Source organism: Artibeus jamaicensis, unplaced genomic scaffold (assembly GCF_021234435.1).
Source record: "Artibeus jamaicensis isolate MK-2021 breed Jamaican fruit bat unplaced genomic scaffold, CSHL_Jam_final contig_311, whole genome shotgun sequence".
Taxonomy (NCBI): Eukaryota; Metazoa; Chordata; class Mammalia; order Chiroptera; family Phyllostomidae; genus Artibeus; species Artibeus jamaicensis.
In genome coordinates, this window is record NW_026521717.1 from 2703732 (window position 1) to 2729472 (window position 25741).

Sequence of the window (25741 nt, forward strand, 5' to 3'; positions counted from 1 at the left end):
ACATATCTAATGAACACAATGAATTTAGGGTTTATGGTTTCATACAATTTAGTTTTATTAATAATTTGACTGTCATTTCTCCCTAGGTCTGACATGTAATCCTAGCTAAAAACCCACTGATCCCTAATTCTTCCTAAACCTGGAAGGGTCTGGGTACTATAGAATGTTGCAGAGAGATAATGTAGTTCCAGTGTTCATAAACCTCAAATAATTAATAGTTCTTACTTCCGTCAAGCCCTTCTACTTATTTTACTTATATACACAATGTGAAATAGCTAATGACATGCTGTAATGAGCTCTCTACCAGCAGGGAAATCTTGTGGATGTGAATTCTGGGGGTGGTGATCTGATACTGAAATTCCAGAGATCATGCAGAGACAAAAACAGTGCATTTGCCATTATCTTCGTTCTAGGTTAGTATTTTTTCCCCTAAGAAATGCCTTGTTCTGAGCTTAGTTTTTGGTTCAGGTTAAAAGTAATTTGCATCTCTTTTCTTTTTATAAAAATTTTTTAAAGATCTAAGTAGATCTGTGCCCTAAACTAGATAAACTTTTTCAAAATTTTGCATCACTTAGCATGTTGCATGCTTTATCTGGCATCAGGTGAAATTTGCTTAGGTGATAATAAGTTCATTTTTTAAATCTTTATTATATATTTTTCCATTACTATTTAATCCCCTTGATGATATCTTAATTTTGATATTAGAGAAAGAACAATAATATATCTTACAGATAAGTAAACCTTTAAAAGAAGTCATACCATATTGTAAAACTAAATACTTAGAGATTACTTGTTTTAGAAAAAATCATATTTGTGGTTATAATCCTCCCCATTGATTTGATGTAATGTACTGGAGAGAAGCTTGTAAAAGTTAAATAAAGTAGCTTCATCTATTTAAAGCTTTATTCAATAAATATTTATTGAGTATCTAATATGTTGTTCTACTGTTGGAAATAGAATAGAAAACATAGAAGACAAAAATCCCTGACCTCATGGAGTTTGCATTCTAGTCCTTGAGACTAAGGTCATACACTCTATAATAAAATACACATTATGATATACCTGTTCTTTAGAGAAACTGATAAAACAATATTCAGAGAAGCAGTTCTTTGACTAAATTATGTTATCAGCCCACATGGTAATTCAGCATCTTTCCCCCAGGTATAAGTAAGGTCCATACTGACCTCAGAATGAATGATAAATCTCAGATTACAAGTCAGTCACTCAAATGTTTCCTAGGTGCAGACACTGCGAATAAGGAAATAAAGAGGCAAGCTCTATTCTCCAACTGCTTTCAGTCTAGTGGAGACAGATGAGTGATATTAACAACTGCACACATCTGGGCAAGCACACATGCAAGGACTCATAGGAACAGAGGGACATCCAGCCCTAGCTGGCGAAAAAAGGGTGGAGTTTGGGGCAGGGGATCAGAAAAAGTTTTCTGAAAAATGTTAAGCCTTAATCAAGTCTGGGAAAATGTATAGGCATAGTCAGGTAAAACAGGAATAGGAAGGTGTATCAAACAAAGGAATAAATGTGAGCAGAAGAAAAAGAACAGTGTATAAACTAGAAAATACTGGTGAGTTATGGAAATGTATGATTTGGGTTGGATTAATAGTAGCAGCAGCTAGATAGGCAAGAAGAGCCCCATCTGATGTGGCTCAGTTGGATAGAGCATCGTCCCATAGACCAAAAGGTTGCAAGTTTGACCCACAGTCAGGGCACATGCCTAGGTTGCTGTTTCAGTCCCCATTCCTGGGTGCATATGAGGGGAAACATCAACAGCTCTTTCACATCGATGTTTCTCTCTCTCTCTCTCCTTTCTTTCCCCTCTCTCTAAAATCAACAAACATGTCTTCAGGTAAGGATTATAAATAAGTAAGTAAGTTAGTAAGTAAAAAAAAATTTAGTAGATAGGCAAGAAAAGACTGGTGGATCATTAACCAAAAGCTTAAGGATCAGATTTGCATTTTAAAAAGATTATCTCCCATTATTATGGAAGGTGGCTTTGAACAAGGCCAAGAATGGATGGGAGAAGACCACATTTGAGGCCACTGCAATCACCCAAATAACAAAAAATAAAGGTCTGAAGTAGAGTAGCTATAAATGTGAAGCCCTGAGATATATTGATGAGGCAGAGTTGATTTAAAAGAAACAAAACTATTCATAGATGGGGACAATGGGTAAGGGTTGAAAATTGGTCTTGACACCAAAACTTGTTACCGTATTTTCATAGTATCATACCTATAACTATATAAGTATGTCATTTTATTTCTTATCCAGAGTCTCCTCTACTTGATAGCTCAGGGAAATCTTTAACTAGTAGGTATTTTCTGCATTCAAAGAAGTAAATGTTTGTGTTTTTAATATCCTCTGGTTTATAAGATTTACCATATGTGGTCAACTTTTTAAATTTACTAAATTATCTAAATGATCTCCTGGCCATCATGCAATAGTAACTTTGTGTAAGTAGGGTAGATCTAAGGAAAAAATGTGCTCTTGCATTGAATACTTGAGTGTCTGGCCCATGCAAATAAACCACTTCAAACAGCAAAAACAAAGTCCTAGTAATGGTCTAGTGACATGAACAGAAATCATAAAATAGAGCCAAAGAATATGAACAGTGTCTAGAAACCTTAATTTAAGGAATTTGATCTGTATAATATGAGAATCAATTAATCTCATTCTCATTAAGAAACTTTTTTGAAAACAGGGATTTCATAATCGAGTAGCATTTATAATCTATCATATAAATTGCACAGGTAGAAATCTTGAGGTAGCCCACAGTCAACACATATATTGCTTTTGAATTATATGAATTTTGACACCTTATGGTAGGAATCACATGTTTCCTACATGAGAGTAGTACTTTCTATTTCTCACTTGTAAGAGGCTTAAGGGCGCAAAGTCAAATCATAAAGTTAAGGCAATTGTATCCTTAGACTGCTTCTTACCACAGCATGATTCTTCACATAGCAGGGCTTGCACACGGGCTTGTCACTGACCATCACATATATTTCCCCAGCTAGGATGTTGTCGCAGTCAAAGCAGCAGAAGTGTTTCAGATGCCAATTTTGGTTTTCTGCCTGGGTATACTCATTGCTGAATATCAGCTGGAAAGAAGATACAAACATGATGAATCATATATTTTTGCTATATATAATAAAGCTAGGTTCTTTATATAATGAAGGAATTAGATCCACAAACATATCAACTTACATTCATGTCTGAAAATAACTGAAAGCTTGAACTTAGGTTATTATTTAGTTTAGTCTAAATCAATCTTTTATGTTTCTGGACACTCCTTAGTCAACACAATTAACGCAGTACTCAGAATGACTGAAATTAAGGTTTTTTTTTTTCATTTAACTTCTTTGAATATAAATAAAGCAAATGATGTTTGGCTAATTCATGTTGCCTCATCACTAAGAGCTGTGTTAGGGTGGTAAGAGGACCATGTGGGGGTACAAAAATGAGCCTGCATGCAGGTGGCCTTAGAGAACATACCTCATCACAGCCAGCACATCGGGGTTTTTCACTGTCACAGTAATGTCTGCCACAGTATAGCTTCCCATTTTTCCAGAAATAAATCATGTCGACCAGGAGCTCATGGCAGGTACTGCACACGAAACAAGCTGGGTGCCATAGTATATCGTAGCCAGCCCTTTCAGCATAGATGGCTGGGTCACCTTCCTTCATACTCAGTTTGCAGCAGTAGCAGGACTGAAAGAAATCCATCCAAAAACAATCTAGTCATCATAAGACTGGCATTTCTCATCAGTAGGTTTAGTAAAAAATTCAGAGAAATAACTTTCAAAAGAAATAATTTCTACAGAAATTAATAGCTTGTCCATACAGACAAGAAGGTGTTTGTATTTTCTGTGAAACAGAATCTCTTGGCTTTCTTCAGGCCATTCACACCTCACTGTTGCAGCCTGTGTGTAAGAGAGTATTGGTTCTCAAATTAAAGTTTCTTATGGAAAATGGCTAATAGTAATTTGTACCTAAATTTTAAGTGGATCTCTAAAACACCTTATTAGTACTTTATGAAAAGAATATTTTTATAAAACTAAGTCTTATTGGTTGATGTGCTAATAGAATCTATGAGAGATCTATTACATTAAGTTTAGTTCTCATTTTTTGCTCACTGGTGTCACAATTTTCTTGAAGCCATTAAAAAAGACTCCAATTTCCCTCTCTAGGAGAGATTTTAAAAAATATGATTGAACATATATCTACATAAATTTAAGTTTTAATTTTAGGTACAATGTCACAAGCAAAACTGAATTAGCCTAACCATATATTATTCTTATTTATGGGAAGAGGTAAACAACACCTAAATTATATTTAGAAACAGATTATAGATTAGTACACTCTATTCTAGAATGACACCAATGCTAACTACTATGGTTACCTAAACCTCACAATTATTCTTGTCAACAAGTACTAAGAAAACTTGTCCTCAGGAAGAGATTTCAAACATGATGATTCTCTAAAATCAGTATAAACAGAATTTTAATTCAATTTATTTCCCTCACTTCCTTTTGAAAACAGAGGAATGGCCTCCAAAAAGGTTCAAAGAAAGAGAAAGTATACATAAAATACACCAACTGGGCCAATGGTGTGACCACTATACTCACATACTGAGTTCTTTTGTGTTCGGCTGATTTGTCCTCCACGGTCCCCACCGCTGCTGTGGTGTTTCTGTCTCCACCAGGGATGTACATTCTGTTGGAGGCTTGAGCATCCATCTCATGGGGAAGTTTGACATCTCCTACTCCCAGAGCCTCACTCTTGTATTTCTTCACAAACTGCTCCATCTCCTTTACTTCTTTGGGAGACAACTCGTGGCACTTCGAAGGGTCCTGGTCGTGGACAGGGAGCTGTTTGGCCAGCTGCTTCTTCCGGTACTGTGCCCCCTCTGAGCCTGCCACTGGCTGCTTCTCCTTGGGCAGCATCTGCATATACTGCCTGGCCTGAACCACAAGGAGACCAGTGTTAACTGGGAGATGCCTTGTCCATCAGCCAAGCAATACTACCTTACAGCACACATCAGAAGCAAGTGACTTAACAAAAAAGTTGGCTTTATCTATTACCAACAAATTATCTTCATCATGTAAATATCCTGAGATATTTAACATATACAAAAATGGTACAAAAATAGATTTACTTCAATAAAAATAAACATATATTTCTCCATGAAATTAATGATTTTCTCTTTAATTTATGAAAAGATTCAGGGTACTAATTTTTACTTGTGCTAAATATACAACATACAACTATAAGAGAACACATATAGGCAGCATGTTTAGAATAGCTTATGGATGAATAGTATTTTCATTATTAAAAAAATCACAAGATTCACTCTGATGGTTTAACCAACCTTCTTTTTTTTTTTTAAAAAAAAAAGATTTTATTTATTTATCTTTAGAGGGGAAGGGAAGGAGAGAGGGAGAGAAACATCAGTGTATAGTTGCCTTTCATGCGTCCCCTGCTGGGAACTGGCCTGCAGGGAACCTGTCTGCAACCCCAGTATGTGCCCTGACTGGGATCGAACTGCGATTGTCTGGTTCGCAGGCCCGTGCTCAATCCACTGAGCTACACCAGCCAGGGCAACCAACCTTCTTAAAAGACTTCCACATGCCTCGTCTAGTTAAAGCAGGAGTGTCACACACTACGTAATACCTTTTTTTTTTTTTTTTGCCTTACACAGTAAAATAAATATAGTGTTGAACATGTTTGGAGTTCTAAATAATGACAGAAATTTTATTCTTTAGATATTATCATCTTAAAAGAAATTCTCAAGTGTAAGCTAGAAGAGTCACTAGATTTGTAGAAAACATCTGTTTTACATCTAATTATTAAGAATTTTAGGCCATCACCTCAAAAAAGTTAATATATTTGATAGAATAATTCTATGAGATATCTCACTTTCAAGATTACTTTCAAGATTACTTTCAATCTCACTTTCAAGATTACTATAATAGTAATCTTGAAATAATTCTATAAAATATCTCACTTTCAAGATTACTTTCAATCTCACTTTCAAGATTACTATAATAGAAGTTGAAAGTCAAAGTAATATAAATCCCAGAAAAATAATTGACTTGAGGTTGATTAGGTAACTAAAGGAACTGCCCTAAAGAAGTAATTCAGTAACTTTGATTAAGGGGCTTCTCTCCCACTTATTATTTACCAATGCCTGATTCTGGACAGGGGGAGCCCATTCATAGGTAACTGTATTCATGGAGACGTTCTTCTTGGCAGCAACTGGATTGGTCAATATCATAACATTGCGTTTATACATGGGAATTCCATCTGATTTTAGCTTTGCAATCAGGCTGGTATACTTGGTGTCTTCAAAAAGTTTCCCCACTTTTCGATCCTCTTCATTGCTCAATAAGACATCATGCTCTTCTTGGCCACACTTGCAGTTACGACATATTTTTCTATAATTTTGGGGAAAATAGTAGGCAATGATGAATTACACCTAATCAATAATAATTATGTGCATATATTTATAATTCATAAAATACTTTAAAAAAAGATTTATTTATTTACTTTTAGAGAGAGGTGGGGGGGAGAAGGAGAAGAAACAGCAATGTGCAATAGATACATTAAGCAGATGACTTTTGCATGTCCTCAACTGAGGACCTAGACCACAACCCAAGTGTGTGCCCTGACTGGGAATCAAACTGGCAATCTCTTGGTTTACAGGCCAGTGCTCAATCCACTGAGTCACACCAGCCAGGGAATCATAAAATACTTTTATACATATTCCATTTAATAGTATGAAAAGGAAAATCTTTTTTGTGGTGGGGCAATACTAAGTAGCTATCCATAAATTTAAGTAAGGAAACATAAAAATGTACCTTCACTTTATGAGACTTTGAAAAGTTAAGTTTTGATTTAAAAATGCATGCTCAAGTCATTTTGAGAGTAACCTCATCTGGTATTCTGTATTCTCGCAAGTAAATAATCAATCAACAACCAATCTAGCAAAACACCTATCCCAGCCAAGAGGTTTCATATTTTTTTTAATCAAAATTTTCTAGCCATTATTCAAGTATTTCTTTTTTAAGTGAGAGATAGGGAGGCTGATATAACTTTTGTTGTCAAGGACTATAATTTTAGATTTAGATTTACCTTTTCTGCTCCCTTTCCAATTTCCTTTCCTTTCCTTTCTCATTTTCCCATTCTTCTCCTTTCTCTTCCCTCTTCTTTTATTTCTTCAAATACTTAGTGATAACCTACCATATATTCAATTATGTATAAAAAGAGATAAATGAAAGTTTCTGCTCTTCCTATAGTTGAAGTACACCACTAGCTCCCCCAGTCTTGTCTAGCATATAATCACTCATTCATTCATGCAACATATATGAGTACCCATGTGCCAAGCAATGCACTTAATAGTAGGACATAATGGTGACAAAAATAGGCCTAGTCTCTGACATTCTAAAACTTACCCACTGATGGGGAGGCACATTAAACAAATACACACATATACACATTCACACATTCATACACACCCTGTAATTTCTTTTGTGAGAGAAAAATACAGGACACATTGAGAGGGTATAATTGAGATGACATCTTGGAAATGATTAGGAAAGAACTCCTAAGAACATTATTCCATAAGAAAGTAACATTTCGGTTGAGATTTGAAGGATGCGGGAAATAATAGGTGTGAATCAGATATGTGTGTGTGTATTTGGAAAGGGGGGAAGAAAAAGAGGAGCTTCTAAACATTCTGGGTAGAAAGAGTATTTGTGGTGGTCCTAAAATGGGAAGAGATTGTTCCTTTAGTTTCTGTGTTCAAAGAAGGGTGGTATGACTAGTGAAGTAAGAAATGGGGCAGTGACAAGGATGGTAGATAGACATGAGATTATGCAGGGACTTGTAGAACACTTTATGGAATCTGGACATCATTATAAGAGGAGTCTAGACAAACTATAGACTTTTAGTTAATGGGTTTACATGATCAGATCTACCATTTTCCAAAAATTGTAATACCCACTGTGTTGAGAGAAGATGAGGTATATGAATAATTGGAAGTAGGGAAACCAATTAAAATGTCAATGGTGTCAATGATACAGGATAATTCTGGAAACTGGATAATTCTGTGTAACAGGGATTCTACTACCACTTTACAAGTATACTGAATTTGCAGTGGTCTAGGTAAAATGTATTAGAGCTTGGATTAGAGTATTTGACAGTGGAGTGTAAATAAAGGAACACATTTAAGATCTCCTTAAATGTAAAACTGACTAAACTTTGTGGTTGATTTGGATGTAGTGATGGTGAAGGGAAGGCCCAATTTCTCAAAAAATGATGAGGTCATAAAATGAACCAGGTTTCTGGAATAAGTGTTGGAAGAAGAAATGTTATTTATTAAAAGAGTAAATGGCAAAGAGCAGATCTGAGGTATAGGGAGCTGGTAATAAAAGGTCTCCAAAACTGAACTATTGATAAGTTTGCAATGCCCAAATGGAAAAGAATAGATCTGAAGTATGGGCAAGGAGGAGGGTAATGAAAGTCTCCACAACTGATCTATTGATAAGTTTGAAATGACCAAATGCAAAAGAACAGATTTGAGGTATGGGAGGAAATTGTTGATGAAAAACCCTGAAACTGGATTATTATTAATTTTGAAATGTCTATGAGAAAGGGTAAAGATCTCAAGTAGATTGTAGGATATATAGATCTAGTTTTAAAAACTGTAGCTTGATACTCAAGAGCTATGGGTATCATATCAGGGAATGATACATATGCATTATGAATTGAGCAGATCATATTCACTTCCCAGGGGAAGAGTGGAGGGAAAAGGTGAGGAGGACTCAGGAAGGAGTCTGGCACAAGAGCAAAAGGCATCAGAGGAAACTGGAAGTAGGAAGGCTGTGGTGTTGAAAAAAACAAATATCAAGGCACATAAAGTAGAGAGGGAATCTGAGAGTTTTAAAAAACATTGTAATATACTTAGAGTGTCAGGAAGATATTAAAAATATAGGTTAACATTAGATGTTAAATATGCATGTTAAAATATCTAGATAACTAAAGAGAAATATTTTATATAGTTTTTAAACGGAGAGAAAATGGAGTGAATATATAAAATGCAATTAGTCAAACAGAAAGCAATAATTGGCTATGGGAGTGGGGGGTGCTAGGTTAGAGGTGTATGATGGGGAAAAGATGGGACAACTTAACTAAGCAATAATAAATTTTTAAAAATAATAAAAATCACCATATGGGAAAAATAAAAATAGAAATATTATTTCAATTCCAGTCTATTAATTAGTGTAGCTATACTATTTATATTTGATGTAATTATTGATATTAAAGATTATCTCTAATTTAAAAAAGAGAAGGCAATAAGGACAAAAAAGAAACAGGAAATTAGGACATGTAGAAAGTAATAATTAAGATGTTGATATAATCCAAATATATTCAACAGTCACAATAAATGGACTCAATTCTCCAGTTAAAAGCTAATGGCCTTCAATGGACATGCTACTGTAAAAGACACAAAATTTAAGGACACAGAAAGGATAAAAGCACAAAGATGCAAAAAGATAATACAGGTAAATACAAGCAAAAATTAAGTTAGATACTGATGTTAATATCATACAAATTGGACTTTAGTGAGTTTTCCTTTAACAAGTTACAAGTTAGGTTACATAATGCCAAAAGTTTAAAAACACCTCTATGATGTAACCAATTATGAACTTAATGCAACCTAATAACCTAACTTCAAAATATATAAGTGAAAATAACTATAAGAAACAAATGGACAAATCCATCATTACCTGGAAACTAAAAAATTAGAAATAAAGATTCGAATAAGGCAATTAATAAGCTTTACCTAACAGACATATGTCATATCAAGTGACTAGAGAATACAAATTTTTTAAGTAAGTATTTGAAACACTTGGAAAAACTTAGCATATCTATGCTATAGAGAAAGTCTCAAGAAATGTCCAAGGACTGATCATCAACCACCTTATCTGAACAAAATGAAATTATGTTAAAAATTAACAACAACAACAAAAACTAAAAAATATTTCTTTAAAAAAACTAAAAAGTTCAATGTTGAAAGAAACTATCACAATAGACATCAAAAATATTTTCAGAAAAAAGGAAAACAAAACTTACTTCTTGAAACTTGTACAACAAATCTAAAGGGATGCTTAGAAGGAAATTTATAGCTTAAGTGCTCAAATTAAAAAGAGGAAAGCTAAGTATTCAATTCAAGAAGTTGGAAAAAATGCAAATTACACCTAAAATACAAGGAAGGAAAATAAATAATAGCAGAAACTAATAAAGTAAATGTTTATTTCTCATTTAGAAAAAGTAGTCAATAATACATTTTAACATCTCTTCTGATTTCATTTCATTAATTTTAGCTATAGAAGAAAACTTAAAAGAATTTTACAAAGGGTTTCTGGGAAAAAAAAACCCACAAACACTCAGCATACATTATACTTAGTACATTCATTTTACGATCTGAAGCAAGAAAGCAACCTTGCTACCACCACTTCATTTATATTGTCCTGTGGGTATTAATTAGAGCATTAAAGAAAAATTGAATAGAAGTTATAAGAAGTCATCAGAAAGAAAATATACTATTGTTATTCAAAAATGACTAATCATAAAATGCAATGTATTAGCATCAATAAGAGTTTAATAAGTTTTCTGCATTTAAAATGAATATAATTAGATTTCTCCACTTTGGAAAGTTAAAAGAAACAAACAAAAACTCTTAAATGAATCTCTTTGCCAAATAACATATTATTAATTATATTTTTTGTGTTCTAAGTTTTCTTGAGGTGAATTTTGCAAATTGAAGATGTTAGATCTGACTTGTACAGTTCCAGAAAGTGAGAGACAGAAAGGGAGAAAGAGACAGAGATACAGAAACATGAAGGGTGAGAAAGCAAACTATTTTCCTTGTACATACACTGGTTGGCAATATTCATTTGGTAAGAATTTGCTGAAGAGTTTGTACATTCAGATTAAAGACTCTTACATCTGGTTCTCTCATACTTCCATCTAGTGGAAAGGAACATACTACTCTATTATAGTACATTCTCTTTATTCTTGTTCTTTGGTTAACCAAATATATATATATATATATATTCATTAAACTATCACACTGCTTTTAGATCAAGTTTAAAATAATAGATTCCTGAGGGAAAGAAGTGGGGTGGGAATGTAGTTCTTAATATAAAGAGATCCTTCTATGCTGTGAATTATAGCATGCATCCTAATAATTAGCAAAGTGATTGACTAAAAAAGTAATAATATTACAAGGATATGTGGTAAATACTAGACTTGCTTTGGAAATGTTTATTATCCAGTTCTACAGTTGTTGCAAAATAATGGGAGTTAGATTTTTAGAAACTGCTAGATAAATAGTAAAAGAGCAAGTGAAGTAAAGCCTGCTGGTTTCTAAAGCATAGACTATGACAAATTGTACCATGGTTGAATGAATTATATATACTATGAAAGTATTATATATAAAACAGTATATTAACCAATGATATAAGAGCCACCTGTATACATTTTTTATTATTTGTCTTGGCTATTATTGGAAGATTCACATTCTGAGGAAGTCTGCTTACCCTACTGACCAGTTCAACCACTTAACATACCTTTATTAATCAAGTAAAAATCAGGTTAAAACAGTACACCAGTAGCAGCAGTGATGAGGGAAAAGTAGTAGCTAAAGGAGTCATAGTGTGTTCAATTATCAGTTTTCTGAGAGGAGAAAAACCTGTGATTGATTAATTACAGTTTTTTTTAAATTTATTTATTTATCTTTAGATGGGAAGGGAAGGAGAAAGGGAGAGAAACATCAATGTATGGTTGCCCTTTGCGCATCCCCTGCTGGGAACTGGCCTGCAGGGAACCGGCCTGCAACCCAGGCTTGTGCCCTGACTGGGAATCGAACCGCGATTGTCTGGTTCGCAAGCCTGAGCTCAATCCACTGAGCTATACCAGCCAGGGCCGATTAATTACAGTTTTTAAAATCACAAATATAAGGCTCATCTGCATTCTCACTCCAAAAGGTGACATGCGGTAACACAGCACTTAGCAAGAATGTGACTCAAGAGGGATGGAATGGTTCTTTTGGCTCCAGCTGTCATCAGTGAAGCAGTTGAAATGATCACATAATTTCCAGATTTCTTATGCTCAATCATTTTTATACAATAAAAATGGACAACTACAATCTATCATGCAAGAAGGAATCCTATAAAATGTGGGCCAGGGGCCAAGAGCTATTCATGGTGGAAATCTGTGGTGTTTGCTAATAACCTAGCTTTTTAATAAATATTTTTCTTTTATTGTTGACACTATTACATATGTCCCCAATCCCTGCCCCTCTTCTCCATCTGCCTCCACCTAGCCCCTGTATTCCCATTCCTCTGGCCATCACCACACCTTTGTCTGTGTCCATGAGTTATGCATATATGTTCTCTGACTAGTCCAATTACCTTCTCAATTATTTTCTTTCATCCAGTCCCTGTCTCACCCTCCTCTCTGACAGCTGTCACTGTGTTCCAAGTATCCATGCCTCTGTTCCTATATTATACGCCTGTTTATTTTGCTCATTAGATTCCACATATAAGTGAGATCATATGATATTTGTCTTTCTCTGACTGGCTTATTAACATAGTAATCTCGAAGTCCATCCATGCTGTTGTGAAAGGTAAGATTCCTTTTTTATCCACTCATCTACTGATTTGGGCTGTTTCTAGATGTTGGTTATCATAAATAATACTGATATGAACCCAGGGGTGCATATACTCTAATTGGTGCTTAGGGATTCTTAGAATACATTTCCAGAAGTGGGATCACTGGGTCAAATGGCAGTTTCTATTTTTAGTTTTGTGAGGAAGCTCCATACTATTTCCCACAGTGGCTGCACTAATCTGCATTCCAACAGTGCACTAGGGTTCCCTTTTCTCCACATCCTCACAAGCACTTATTTATTGACTTATTGATGGTAGCAATTCTGGCAGGTGTGAGATGATAACTCATTGTGATTTTAATTTGCATCTCTCATTGATTAGTGACATTGAGCATTTTTTCATATGTGGATTGGCCATCTGTATGTCCTCTTTAGAAAAGTGTCTATTTGGATCCTTTGCCCAATTTTTAATTGGATTGCTTATCTTCCTCATGTTGAGTTGTATAAGTTCTTATATATTTTAGAAAGTAACCCCTTATCAGTTGTACCAGTGGAGAATACATTCTCCCAGAGTGTGTTCCTTTTTCATTTTGTTGATGGTTTCTTTTGCTGTGTAGAAGCTTTTTAGTTTGTAGTCCCATTTATTTCTTCTTTTGTTTTCCTTGTCCAAGGAGACACATCAGAAAAATATTGCTAAAAGAGATGTCTGAGATTTTACTGCCTATGTTTTCTTTTAGAATTTTCATTGTTTCATGATGCAGGATTTGTCTTTTATCCATTTTGAGTTTATTCTTGTGTTTGGTGTAAGTTGGTGGCCTAACTTCATTTTTTTTTTTGCATCGACCTGTCCAATTTTTCTAACATCATTTATTGAAGAGATTTCTTAAACTTTAAAAATGTTTTGTTTGTTAGTTGTCCTTATTTCTTTTTTCACTTTCATGCCCTCCCCCACCCAGACCATCTCTCTCCCCCACAGTCAATCCCTTCTCCATTGTGCATATCCATAAGCCATTCATACTTGTTCTTTGACTAGTCCCTTCCCCTTCCTTCAATCATTCCCACCCTACCAATTATCTTCCTAAAGCTATCAGACTGTTCCATGTTTCCATGCCTCTAGTTTTATTTTTCTCATTAGTTTATTTTGTTCATTAGATTCCAGTTATAACTGAGGTCATGTGGTATTTGCATTTCACCAACTGCCTTATTTCACTTAGCGCTTACGCTCCAGTTCTATCCATGGTATTGAAAAAGGTACGGCTTTTTTCTGCTGCATAGTATTCCATTGTGTAAATGTATCACATTTTTTTAGTCCACTCATCCACTAATGGGCACTTGGGCTGTTTCCAATACTTAGCTACTGTAAACAGTACTATTATGAGCATAGGGGTGCATATGTCCTTCTGAATTGGTGTTTCAGGATTCTTAGGGTATATTCCCAGCAATGGAATCACTAGGTCAAAAGGCAGTTCCATTTTTAATTTTTTGAGGGAATTCCATACTGTTTTCCACAGTGGCTACAGCTGTCTGTATTCCTACCAACAGCACACAAAGATTCCCTTTTCTCCACATCCTCACCAGCACTTGTTTTATTAATGATAGTCATTCTGACAAGTGTGAAGTGATTGATATCTCATTGTAGTTTTAATTTGCATCTCTCTGAAGGCTAGTGATGTTGAGCATATTTTCCTATGTCTATGGGCCATCTGAATGTCCTCCTTAGAGAAGTGTCTATTCAGGTCCTTTGCCTTTTTTTTTTTTTTTTTTTTACATTGAGTTGTTTGTCTTCCCTGTGTTGTGTGAGTTCTTTATATACTTTGGAGATTAAACCATTGTCTGATGTATCATTGGAAAATACGTTCTCCCAGTGGACTCCCTTTTAATTTTGATGATGGTTTCTTTAACTGTGAAGAAACTTTAATTTCTTGCAGTTCCATTTGTTTATTTTTTTCTTTATTTCCCTTACCCCAGGAGATATAGTAGCAAATAAATTGCTATGTGGGATGTCTGAAATGTTACTGCCTGGGTTTCATCAGAGCTTTTATGGTATCACAACTTATTTTTAAGTCCTTTACCCAGTTTGAGTTTATTCTGGTATATGGTATAAGTTGGTGGTCTAGTTTCATTTTTTTTCTCGCATGTACCAGTCCAGTTCTCCCAACACTATTTATTGAAGAGACTATTTTCACTCCATTGTATGCCTTTGCCCCCTTTGTCAAATATTAATTCACCATAGAGGACATGGGTTTATTCCTGGGCTCTCTTCTCTATTCTATTGATCTATAGTCTGTTTTTATGACAGTACCAGACTGTCTTCATTACAGTGGCCTTGTAGTATAGTTTGATATCATGTATTGTGATACATCCATCTTTGTTCTTCTTTCTCAAAATTTGTGAGACTATTTGGGGTCTTTTTTGGTTCCAACTAAATTTTAGGAATATTTGTCCTACATCTGTGAAATATGCCTTTGGTATCTGAATAAAAATTGTGTTGAATCTATAGATCATGTTGGTTAGTATGTATATTTTAATGATGTTAATTCTTCCAATCTAGGAATACAGTAAATGCATCCTTATTTGCATCTTCCACAATTTCTTTCTTCAGTGTTCTATGATTTTCCAAGTACAGGTTTTTTCACATCCTTGGTTAGATTTATTACTAGGTACTTTATTTTTCTTGTTGCTATAGTAAATGGAATTTTTTTCTTACTGATACTTCATTGTTGGTGTACAAGAATGTCATCAATTTCTGAATATGGATTTTGTATCCTACTACTTTGCTGAATTCACTTATGGGGTCAAGTAGTTTTTGGTGGAGACTATAGGATTTTCTGTGTACAGTATCATGACATCTTTGAATAATGTGCTTTATTTCCTCCTTTCCAATTGGATGCATTTTATTTCTTTTCCTTGTTTGGTCAGTATGGCTAGAACTTTCAGTATTATGTTGAATAAGAGTGGTGAAAGTGGGCACGCTTGTCTTATTCCTGATCTTAAGGGAAATGCTTTTAGTTTTTACCCATTGAGTATGTTGTTGGCTGTAGGTTTCTCATATATGGCCTTTATCATTGAAGTATGCTCTCTCTATTCCAATTTTTATCATAAAATGGGTGCTGAGTGTTTTTATCATAAATGGGTGCTAAATTTTGCAAATGATTTTTCACCATCGAAGATATGATCATGTGATTTTTGTCTTTGAAACTGTTTATGTGATGTATTACATTTATTGATTTGCAAATGTTATACCATACTTACATTCCTGTGATAGATCCCATTTAATTGCAGTGTATGATCTCTTTAATGTATTGCTGGATACAGTCTGGATACAGACTACTAATATTTTGCTGAGGATTTTAGGATCTCTATTTATCAGTGATATTGGCCTGTAATTTTCTTTCTTGTGTTTTTACCTGGTTTTGGAATTGGGATAATACTGACCTTGTAAACAGAGTTTAAGAGGCCTCTCTCTTCTTGAATTCTCTGGAATAGTTTGGGGATAGGTTAGTTCTTTGAATGTTTGGTAAAATTCACCTGTGAAGCCATCTGGTCCAGGGCCTGTGTGTGCTCTGGGAGTGTTTGGATTACTGCTTCAATTTTTCTGGTTGCTACCCGTCTGTTCAGGCTTTCTGTTTCCTCTTGATTCAGTTTTGTAAGATTGTGTGTTTCCAGAAACTTGTCCATTTAGCCTAGGTTGATCAGTTTTTTGGCATATAGTTGTTCATAGGAATTTCTAACAATCCTTTGTATTTCTGTGGTATCGATTGTAATCTTTCGTTTCTGATTTTATTCAGATCCTTGCTCTATTTTTCTTGATGAGTCTGGGTAAAGGCTTATCAATTTGGTTTTTCTTTTCAAAGAACCAGCTTCTGGATTCACTGATTTCTTGGATTGTTTTTTCAATCTCTATGTCATTAATTCTGCTCTGATCTTACTTCCTTCCTTTCTTCTACTTATTCTGGGATTTGTTTGTTGTTGTTCCTGCAGTTTTTTTCAAATGTAGGGTTAGGTTTTTTATTTGAGATTTTTCTCTTTTTTCTTTAATATATTTCATTGATTATGCTATTACAGTTGTCCCATGTCCCCCCTTTATTCCTCTCTACCCTGCACACCCCCTCCCACTCACATTCCCCCACGTTAGTCATGTGCACAAGTCATACATGTAAGATCTATGGCTACTACATTTTCTATACTATTCTCACCCTCCCCTTGTCTATTTTCTACCTACCATTTATGCTGCTTATTTTCTGTACCTTTTCCCCCTCTCTCTCCCTCCCACTCACCTGCTGATAAGCCTCCATGTGATCTCTATTTCGATGATTCTGTTCCTGTTCTAGTTGTTTGCTTAGCTTGTTTTTGTTTTAGGTGTGGTTGTTAATAACTGTGAGTTTGCTGTCATTTCACTGTTCATATTTTTTATCTTCTTTTTTCTTATATAAGTCCCTTTAAAGTTTTATATAATAAGGGCTTGGTGATAATGAACTCTTTTAACTTGACCTTATCTGCTAAGCACTTTATCTGTCCTTCCATTCTAAATGAAAGCTTTGCTGGATAGAATAATCTTGGTTGTAGGTCCTTGCCTTTCATGAATTTGAAGACTTCTCTCCAGTCCCTTATTGCCTGCAAGGTCCCTCTTGAGATATCAGCTGAGAGTCTTATGGGAACTCCTTTGTAGGTAAGTGTCTCCTTTTCTCTTGCTGCTTGTAAGATTCTCTCCTTATCTTTAATCTTAAGTAGTGTAATTATGATATGCTCTGGTGTGAACTTCCTTGGGTCCAACTTCTTTGGGACTCTCTGATCTTCCTGGACTTCATGGAAGTCTATTTCCTTTGCCAGATTGGGGAAGTTCTCCCTCGTTATTTGTTCAAATAAATTTTCAATTTGTTGCTCTTCTTCTTGTCCGTCTGGCATCCCTCTGATTTGGATGTGGGAACATTTAAAGATGTCCTGGAGGTTTCTAAGCCTCTTCTCATTTTTTTGAATTCTTGTTTCTTTATTCTTTTCTGGTTGAATGTTTCTTTTTTCCTTCAAGTCCTCATCATTGATTTGAGTCCTGGTTTCCTTCCAGTCACTGTTGGTTCCCTGTACATTTTCTTTCATCCAATTGGCAACCATATTCAATCAATTCTGTAAGCATCCTGATTACCAGTGTTTTGAACTGTGCATCTGATAGGTTGGCTATCTCTTTGTTGCTTAGTTGTATTTGTTTTGGAGCTTTGATCTGTCCTTTCATTTGTGCCTTTTTTTTTTTTTTTTTGTCTTGACGTGCCTATTGCATACAGCCTTTGGTGTTCACCAGGGTGGAGCAACCCATGTGGCTGCCTTATGATACTATGCATGGGGGAGGGGCCCAAGAAGGAACAATGGTGCTTCCTTCACTCTCTGCCAAATTTTAGTCACTTCCCCCACTTCCCACAAGCAAATTGGGCTCTTCTGTTGCTGATTCCTGGGTAGGTGGGCTTGTGTATGTTCTACGACCCTATGGGTCTTGTCCGTCAACAAACTCTCCTGTGAGGCTGGGAGTTTCTCTTGCTGCTTCCTCAACCCCCACCAGTGTTTTCAATCAGAGACTTTGAGGCTTTATTTCCCCAAGCAGGAACCCTGGGTTTTTACGGTCTGTCTCACTCACCAGTTGTTCCTCCTGGTTTATCTGCCTGCAAATGTGGGACTGCCCAGTCCACCAGCGGCCGCCTCACTGGGTCTGGCAGCTGTTGCCTTGCCCACCCCGGTCCTCTAGCCACCACCTTGCTGAGTCCTCTCTATCTGGCTGCCCATCTCCACCCCTCCTACTGGTCTGGATGAATGTGTCTTCTTTAACTCCTTGATTGTTGGACTTCCACACAGTTCCATTTTCTGTCAGTTTTGGTTGTTTTTTGTTTTTAAATTATTGTTGTCCTTCTTTTGGTTCTACGAGAAGGCAGTGTGTCTACCTACGCCTCCATCTTGGCCAGCAGATTTTTCTGTCTTCTTTAGGTCAGCCTATACTGCCATGAACTTCCCTCTCAGCACTGCCTTCACTGTGTCCCATGAGTTTTGGGTTGTTGTGTATTCATTTTCTTTTGTTTCCATATACTGTTTGATTTCTTTCCTGATCTCATTGTTAACCCAATTCATTACTTAATGACTTGTTTTTCAGTATCCATGTGTTTTCAATATCCAATGTTTTTGAGTTTTGTCTTGAGGTTGGTTTTTGTTTCAACCAATTGTGATCCAAGAAGATGCATGATGATTTCAATTTTCTTGAATTTGTTAAGGCTTGTTTTGTGTCCTACTATGTGGTGTATCTTTAAAAATGATCCCTGTGCATTTGTTTCACCTTGATTGGGATCCTGTGTTCTTCCTGAATTTGCATAACTTCTTCCCTCTCCAAGTTGGGAAAGTTTTTTTGTCATTATGTTTTCAAACAGGTTTTCTATCCCCATCATTCCTATGATGTGAATGTTGTTATGTTTCACATTGTCCTGAAGCTCCCTTAAACTTTCTTTATTCTTTTTGAGTGCTTTTCATTTTGTTGTTCTGTGTGCTTTTTTCCCCTACCTTATCTTTTAGCTCACTGATTTGGCCCTCTTCTTCATCTAGCCCGCTTTTAATTCCTTCTAGTGTAATCTTCATTTCCAATATTGTATTCTTCATTTCCCCCTAGTTCCTATACCTTTTTAATGCTGCTGTGGACCTTATCTATAAAATTCCTTTGGCATCCTCACTGAGTTTCTTTGGCATCCTTGTAACCATTATTTTTGAACTCTATATCTGATAGATTGCTTGCCTCAAATTTATTCAACTCTTTTTCTGGGGACTCCGCCTTTCCTTTTGATTGGAAGTTGTCTCTTTGTCTCCCCATTTAAGGTGACTCTTTTTGTTTATGTATCTCAGATTGCTATGCTTTGACTGCCTATCTCCCTGCAGTGGCCTTCCATGGTAGGAGTTCTGTGGGACTCCTTGGTGCAGCCTCTGTAACCAGGAGGTTACTCCTGGTACTCTAGGTACCAGATTTAGGTACTCTAGGTGTTCCCTTTATTCAGTTTATGTGGCCTATCTTATTGTACTTGGGCTTTGATTATTGATGGCTCATTCATTGGCGGGTTCTCACCTCTGGCTGGCTGGATGAGAGTCACAGCCCCTACCACATCTTGGATGCTGTTGTACAGGTACTGGCAGAACAAAGCAAAACTACCCAGAAAACCAAACCCACACCAGCAAAAATGCCCCCCTACTACATCAGCAATAGCAATAGTAGATGAGCAAAGAATGATACAGGTGGAAAGAAATTAAGAATATTATAAGATAGAAAAAAGAATATGAGATGACTAAAGGAGAGAAAAATGATTTGGGAGGGAAGAGGGAGAAGAAATAATAAGAGTAGGGACTAGAAAGACAGCAAAGAAAGGGAGAAAATAGAATTTAAAGCATAAATAAAAAGGGGAAGGCCAATGGTAAAATGGAGTAAGAAAAAGGAAGAGTATGATAAGTGGTTTGAAATAAAATTTTAAAAATAGTGAACCAATAGGAACAAAACTGAAGAAAAACTACAACAGAGGCGATAACAATGGCAGATGAGCTAAAATGAATAAAGGTGGAGAGTAAGAATATTATAAGAGAGAATATGAGAGAGATGTCTACAGTAAAAACAAATGATTTTGAGAGGATAGAGGGAGGAGAAATAATAAGAGTAAGAAATGGAAACCAGTCTAATAGAGGGAAAAAACAAAATTCCAAACTCAAATAAGCAAGGGCAGGAGGAAAACAAAATGTAGTAAGACATGGGAAGACTAACCTCTGAGATTTGAAATAAAAAAATAGCAAACAAATAGGAATAAAACTGAAGAACAGCAATAAATGCAATATCTATGCCAAACAAGCAATGATTAGTAAAGATAGAAAGAAAATAAGAATATTATAAGAAATCTAAAAAGAATGTGAGCTAACTAAAGGAAAGAAAAATGATTTTGAGAGGATAGAGGAAGAATAAATAGTAATAGTATGGAGTAGGAACAAGGCATAGAAAGGGGAAAAATGAAATTTAAAATGAAAATAAGAAAGGGAAAGAAGGCAAAATGAAGTACAATGTGATATTTGAAATAAAAATAAAATGCAAAAATATAAATAAAAAGGATAAAAATAAAAGACAAAAATAGTGAGTTAATTGGAATACAATGGAAGAAAAAGAAGAAATGTTAAAAGGCTATGCAAGAGAAAATAAAACACAAATTCTGAAGATGAACAAGGTACAATTCATCTCAGCACGGTTTGGTGTTTGCCCTCCATCTTCTCTTGCTGGATCTGCCTCTGGCTTTTTATCAGGTCAAGGTCCAGGGGTAGGTCATCCAACTTCGAGCAGTGCCACATGTATTACCCTTACACCTCTGCCTCTAGAGGGGGCTTCTATTGTGATCAGGAGTCAGAGTCCCTGGGTCTCCCATGGGAGCACTCTTTAGTCTTCTAGGAAAATTGTGGGTGTGTCCCCCTGCCCCTGGGCCACCTGTCTTGGTTGTCCCAGCTTATTTTCAGTAATGTAGTTTCTGATGAACTACCTGTCTGTTTCAAAGGAGGGCCAATCTGTATAAGAGGGTCAGCTTTTTCCTGCTTGGTGCTGATGGCAGATCTGTGTGAGAGCCAAGGCTGGTCAGGGCCCTGATTCTCCCTTGCAGAAACAATTCTTGATCTCCCTACCCTACTGGCCTCAATGGAATAAGGTCCTGGGACCCAGTGAATTTTGTCTTCTTGAGAGAGGTACACAATTAGTCCTTTTGGAGTTTCTCTTCCTGTCTTCCTCCTATGGGGGGTTCCTGAGCCTGTCCTGCCTGTTTTGCAGAGCTTCCCTATTAGATGCAATGCTTGCAATACTGTAGGTGGTGGGAGCTGGATATGTCCTTTCCTTCCCAGAGGTTTGAACTGTGCAGGGGAAGAGAGCTCTCCCTGGCTATAAGTAATTTCAGGTGCTCAACTCTTGCCTGCCCAGTTTCCAGCCCACTGCCCTCACAGCAGACAGTCCTGAACACTACTCTCGTAGCCCCTAGTTTGCCAGCCACACTGGGATGAGGCACAGAAATCCGCTTGCTGTGTAAATTTCTGGTATCTCTGCCCAGCAATATTTAGTGGGAGCAAACCACGTTTTCAACCTTGTCCTTTGTTGGTAGGGCAGCTGCTCACAGGGTCCCGGCCCAGCATGCTTCAGCTCCCCCTTTAAAAAGTCTCTCCATGGCACACCTACTGCAGTAGCAAGTCACAGTCCAGTTTTCCACACACCACCTCTCCAAAAAGCCAAAAGTATCTCGTGTTCATAGCTGGCTGCTGCCTGCCTCTGCTCAACCCAGGTGCAGCCCCTGATCCATCTGGAGGATAGAATCCCTTTTCCTCTCTGGCACTCTCCCAGTTGTTATTTGGTGCCACAGGTATGGGCATGCTGCTCACTCTGTGTGTGTAGCCTGGATCTCCCCAATTTCATATACCCTCCCAAGTCACTCCAAGCCTGGGTCTGGGAGTTCCCCACCCTGGGAGAGGAGGGAGGAACAATGCTGCAATTACTGACAAGCCTTTCCATGGCTGCAGGAACCATTCATGCCTATAAAATCTTCTTACTACCCATTGTAAAGCATCTTCTGTACTCCTTGGCTTCCAAACTTCACATCAGCTAAGATTTCACTGGTTATTCAGGTTATTTGTCAGACCAGCCAAGAATCTGAGTTGGGGACAATAGCAAGTGGACTCAGCTTCCACCTATTGGCTGACATCTTCTCTGAAGAGACTGTTTTTTACTCCATTGTATGTTCTTGTGTCCTTTGTCAAATATTAATTGACTACAAAGGCATGGGTTTATTTCTGGGGTCTCTGCTCTGTTCCATTGACCTATGTGCCTGTTCTTAATGCCAGTACCATACTGTTTTGATTACAGTTGCCTTGTAGTATAGTTTAGTACCAGGGCTTGTGATACATCCAACTTTGCTCTTCTTTCTCAAGATTGATAAGCTATTGGGGTCTTCTTTGGTTCCATGTAAATTTTTGGAATATTTGTTCTAGATCTGTAAAATATGCCATTGGTATTTTAATAGGAAGTGTACTGAATTTATAGATTGCTTTGGGTATTGAGTATATTTTAATTATGTTAATTCTTCCAGTCCATGAACATAATAATATATGCTTCCACTTATTTGTATAGTCCATAATGTCTTTCTCCGGTGTCCTGTAGTTTTCCAAGTACAGGTCTTTTACTTCCTTAGTTAAATTTATTCCTGGGGTATCTTATTTTTTTGTTGTTGTTGATGCTGTGATAGTAAATGAATTTTTTCATACTTTCTCTGATAGTTCATTGCTGGTGTACAAGAATGCCTTCAATTTCTGAATATAGACTTTGAATCCTGGTATGAATTCATTTTTAAGTACTTTTTAGGTAGAAACTATAGGATTTTCTATGTATAGTATCATGTCATCTGCAAATAATGGATGCCTTTTATTTCTTCTTCTTATCTGACTTCTGTGCCTGGAACTTCCAGTACTATATCAATTAAGAGAGGTGAAAGAAAACGTCCCTGTCATGTTCCAGATTTTAAGGGAAACACTTAATTTTTGTCCTTCAGTGTGATGTTGGCTGTGGGTCTGTCATATGCAGCCTTTATTAGATTGACATTTACTTCCTATATTCCCTCTTTGCTGAGGTTTTTATCTTAAATGGGTGCTGGATTATATCAAATGTTTTTTCTTTATCTACTGGCATGATCATATGCTTTTTATCCTTCAGTTTGTTTATGCAGTGTATCAGGTTTATTCATTTGTAGATACTCTGGCTTCTTTTAAGATCATGAAAATCTTTTTGCCTTTTACTACTAATCTAGTTTTAAATATTGTTCTAAATACTTTACACCTGTTTTATATTTGAATCTCCCATATTTAAATTGCGACATTTTATTTTTGGAAATATCCTTTAAAAAGTTTTAAAGTCATTTGGAAGATATCTGATAAACTCATTAAAAAGGAAAACCTTACTGAAAAATTGAGGAAGAAAAGGACGCTGTGATCTTGGTATACAAAAGAAGACATGATGATAAGTGAGACATTTATTACATATTTAATTTCAGTCTATAACCCAGATTCCATCCCTCTTAAGAAATAAAGGGACTTTAAAAAAATAGTTTTATACCAAATAAAAAGAAAAACAGAAACAGGGCATGGGTGAGCACAGTACCCATGTGCTAGAGGCTATGTTTGTAAGGTTAGTATAGTATCTTTCCTCAGATTAGTCATGGACAATTTTTGATGATGTACGTAGACTTAGATAGTTTATGTCTGTTAAATTCAATTGAGTTTTTCTAATTTGCTAGCAGTTTTTCAGGAGCATATAAATCAAGTCCCATACTCAAGCACAGGTGCCAAATCTCTAAATCTTATAGGCTGTCCCATAGAGCAATTCTCCCTAAATTCTTCATGGGATGTTAATATAAGTTATGTGGGAGAAAAAGGAGGTGGATTCAGAACATAGTTTAAAACAGCTTTTTTATGACTTTAAAAGATGCAAAGCAAACTGCATCTCTTAGGCTGGTAAGCTCTAAGGTGTTGGGGGAGGATGACTGTTTATACTAAAAAGTTCAGCATGTTAACACATATTAATATTTGACATACAAACACTAATATGCATGACAAAGGAAAATGTATACTCACAATTTACAACTTCAGAGTCCTTGTGCTAAATCCAAGGTAGTAACAAAATTTATCAAAAGCACTGCCTCAAAAAACTACACAGATTTAGTTTCATGCTGAAGGCAGTCAAACTACCCCTCATCTTCTCAAAATAGAAATGTTTTTTGTATCCCTATTTGTAAAAATTATTATTTTTCCAAGGCAAGTAGTGGCAAGTGAAGTGCTTTGATATGCTTGCCAGCCTTCACGGTGATTTAAAAGCATGGTCATGGCACTGCTACAAACCATAATTTTAACAGGGTTGGAAGCTGCCCTTTTGTAACGGGGATATACATATATGGACTTAAGCATGGGCCTGTTATAGAATTCAATGCAGGCATTAATCCATTTATAGTATGGAATTTTTAGTTTCAGCCAGCTCTATAGCACTCAGATATTCTCTGAACAGATGTATGCTATATTCAAATAACATTTTTCTCGTAAAATGCAAGTGTTTTATTGGAAGGATTTGTCAAAGATAAGACAGAATAATCCTATTATGTACATGATAACTGATCTATGGTTCCAATATTACTATGCTTTCAATATAAAATAATTGGTCATAAACTTCTTGAAATCTTGGATTTATGTCTTATATTTCATAAATATTTATTATCTCTAATATTACTTGAAAGTATGCCCAGAAGGTAGTAGTTGTTATTTAGTGTTTGGCATCCTCAATCTTCTGTTTTCCTCTAGTCTTGTATTCATTGGTGCATTAGAGAAGGGGTGAGCTTATAGTTAAAGGACCGTATTGTCTACAAAGATGTTAATATCACAAAAGTACCACACTTTACAGAAGACACTCTTGTGCAGTCTGACATTTACTGGTCATAAGAGTGTAAGCCTGGGTTCTAGTTTCTGCTCTGCCATGTAGAAAGGTGGTGGTGATGAAGGTTTTGGCAAGCTCTGAGTCCAAATTCCAGCAGTGCCATCTCTAAACCATGTTTTTGGTAAATTATTTGACTTTTTTGATTTCTCACATATAAAATGAGAAAACCACTGCTTATCTCAAAGGTAAATTAGGTACATAAAATGTTGTGGAAAGCCAAATTTTAAGATGGTCTTTATTACCCTTACTCCCTGATGTTACTTTCACGATTATGTTACTTTATATGGCAAAGGACATTACCCAAGTTCACCCAATCTAATCATACAAGCCCTTAAAAAGCAATGAGTTTTCCTTGGCTGAGAGCAGAAGAGGAAGTCAGAGGGCTTTGAGGTACAAAAAAGAGTCTAAGCACTGTTGTTGGCTTTGAAGAGCAGGGTAGCTCTGTGCAAAGGAATGTGAGTGGCTTCTGAAGGCTGAGAGCCAGCCCCTGGCTGACAGAAAGCAAGAAAACAGGGACCTCAGGCCTCTAACCACAAGGAAATCAATTCTATCAACAT

General features: G+C 36.1%; 1 protein-coding gene across 3 annotated transcripts in view; it reads right to left on the reverse strand.

The window, feature by feature from the left end:
* TES (testin LIM domain protein) overlaps window positions 1–25741 on the reverse strand; it is a 72150-nt gene that overhangs the window by 14561 nt on the left and 31848 nt on the right. For 2 of the 3 annotated variants that reach the window (XM_053662980.1, XM_037150838.2), the window contains exons 3-6: window positions 6197–6449; window positions 4641–4976; window positions 3508–3723; window positions 2955–3113 (exon numbers count right to left, since the gene is read on the reverse strand). In XM_053662980.1, the coding sequence (XP_053518955.1) occupies window positions 2955–3113; window positions 3508–3723; window positions 4641–4976; window positions 6197–6449 (964 nt within the window). Of the gene's footprint in view, window positions 1–1209; window positions 1249–2954; window positions 3114–3507; window positions 3724–4640; window positions 4977–6196; window positions 6450–25741 lie in introns of those variants that run through there. The other variant, XM_053662981.1, reaches the window with a different exon arrangement.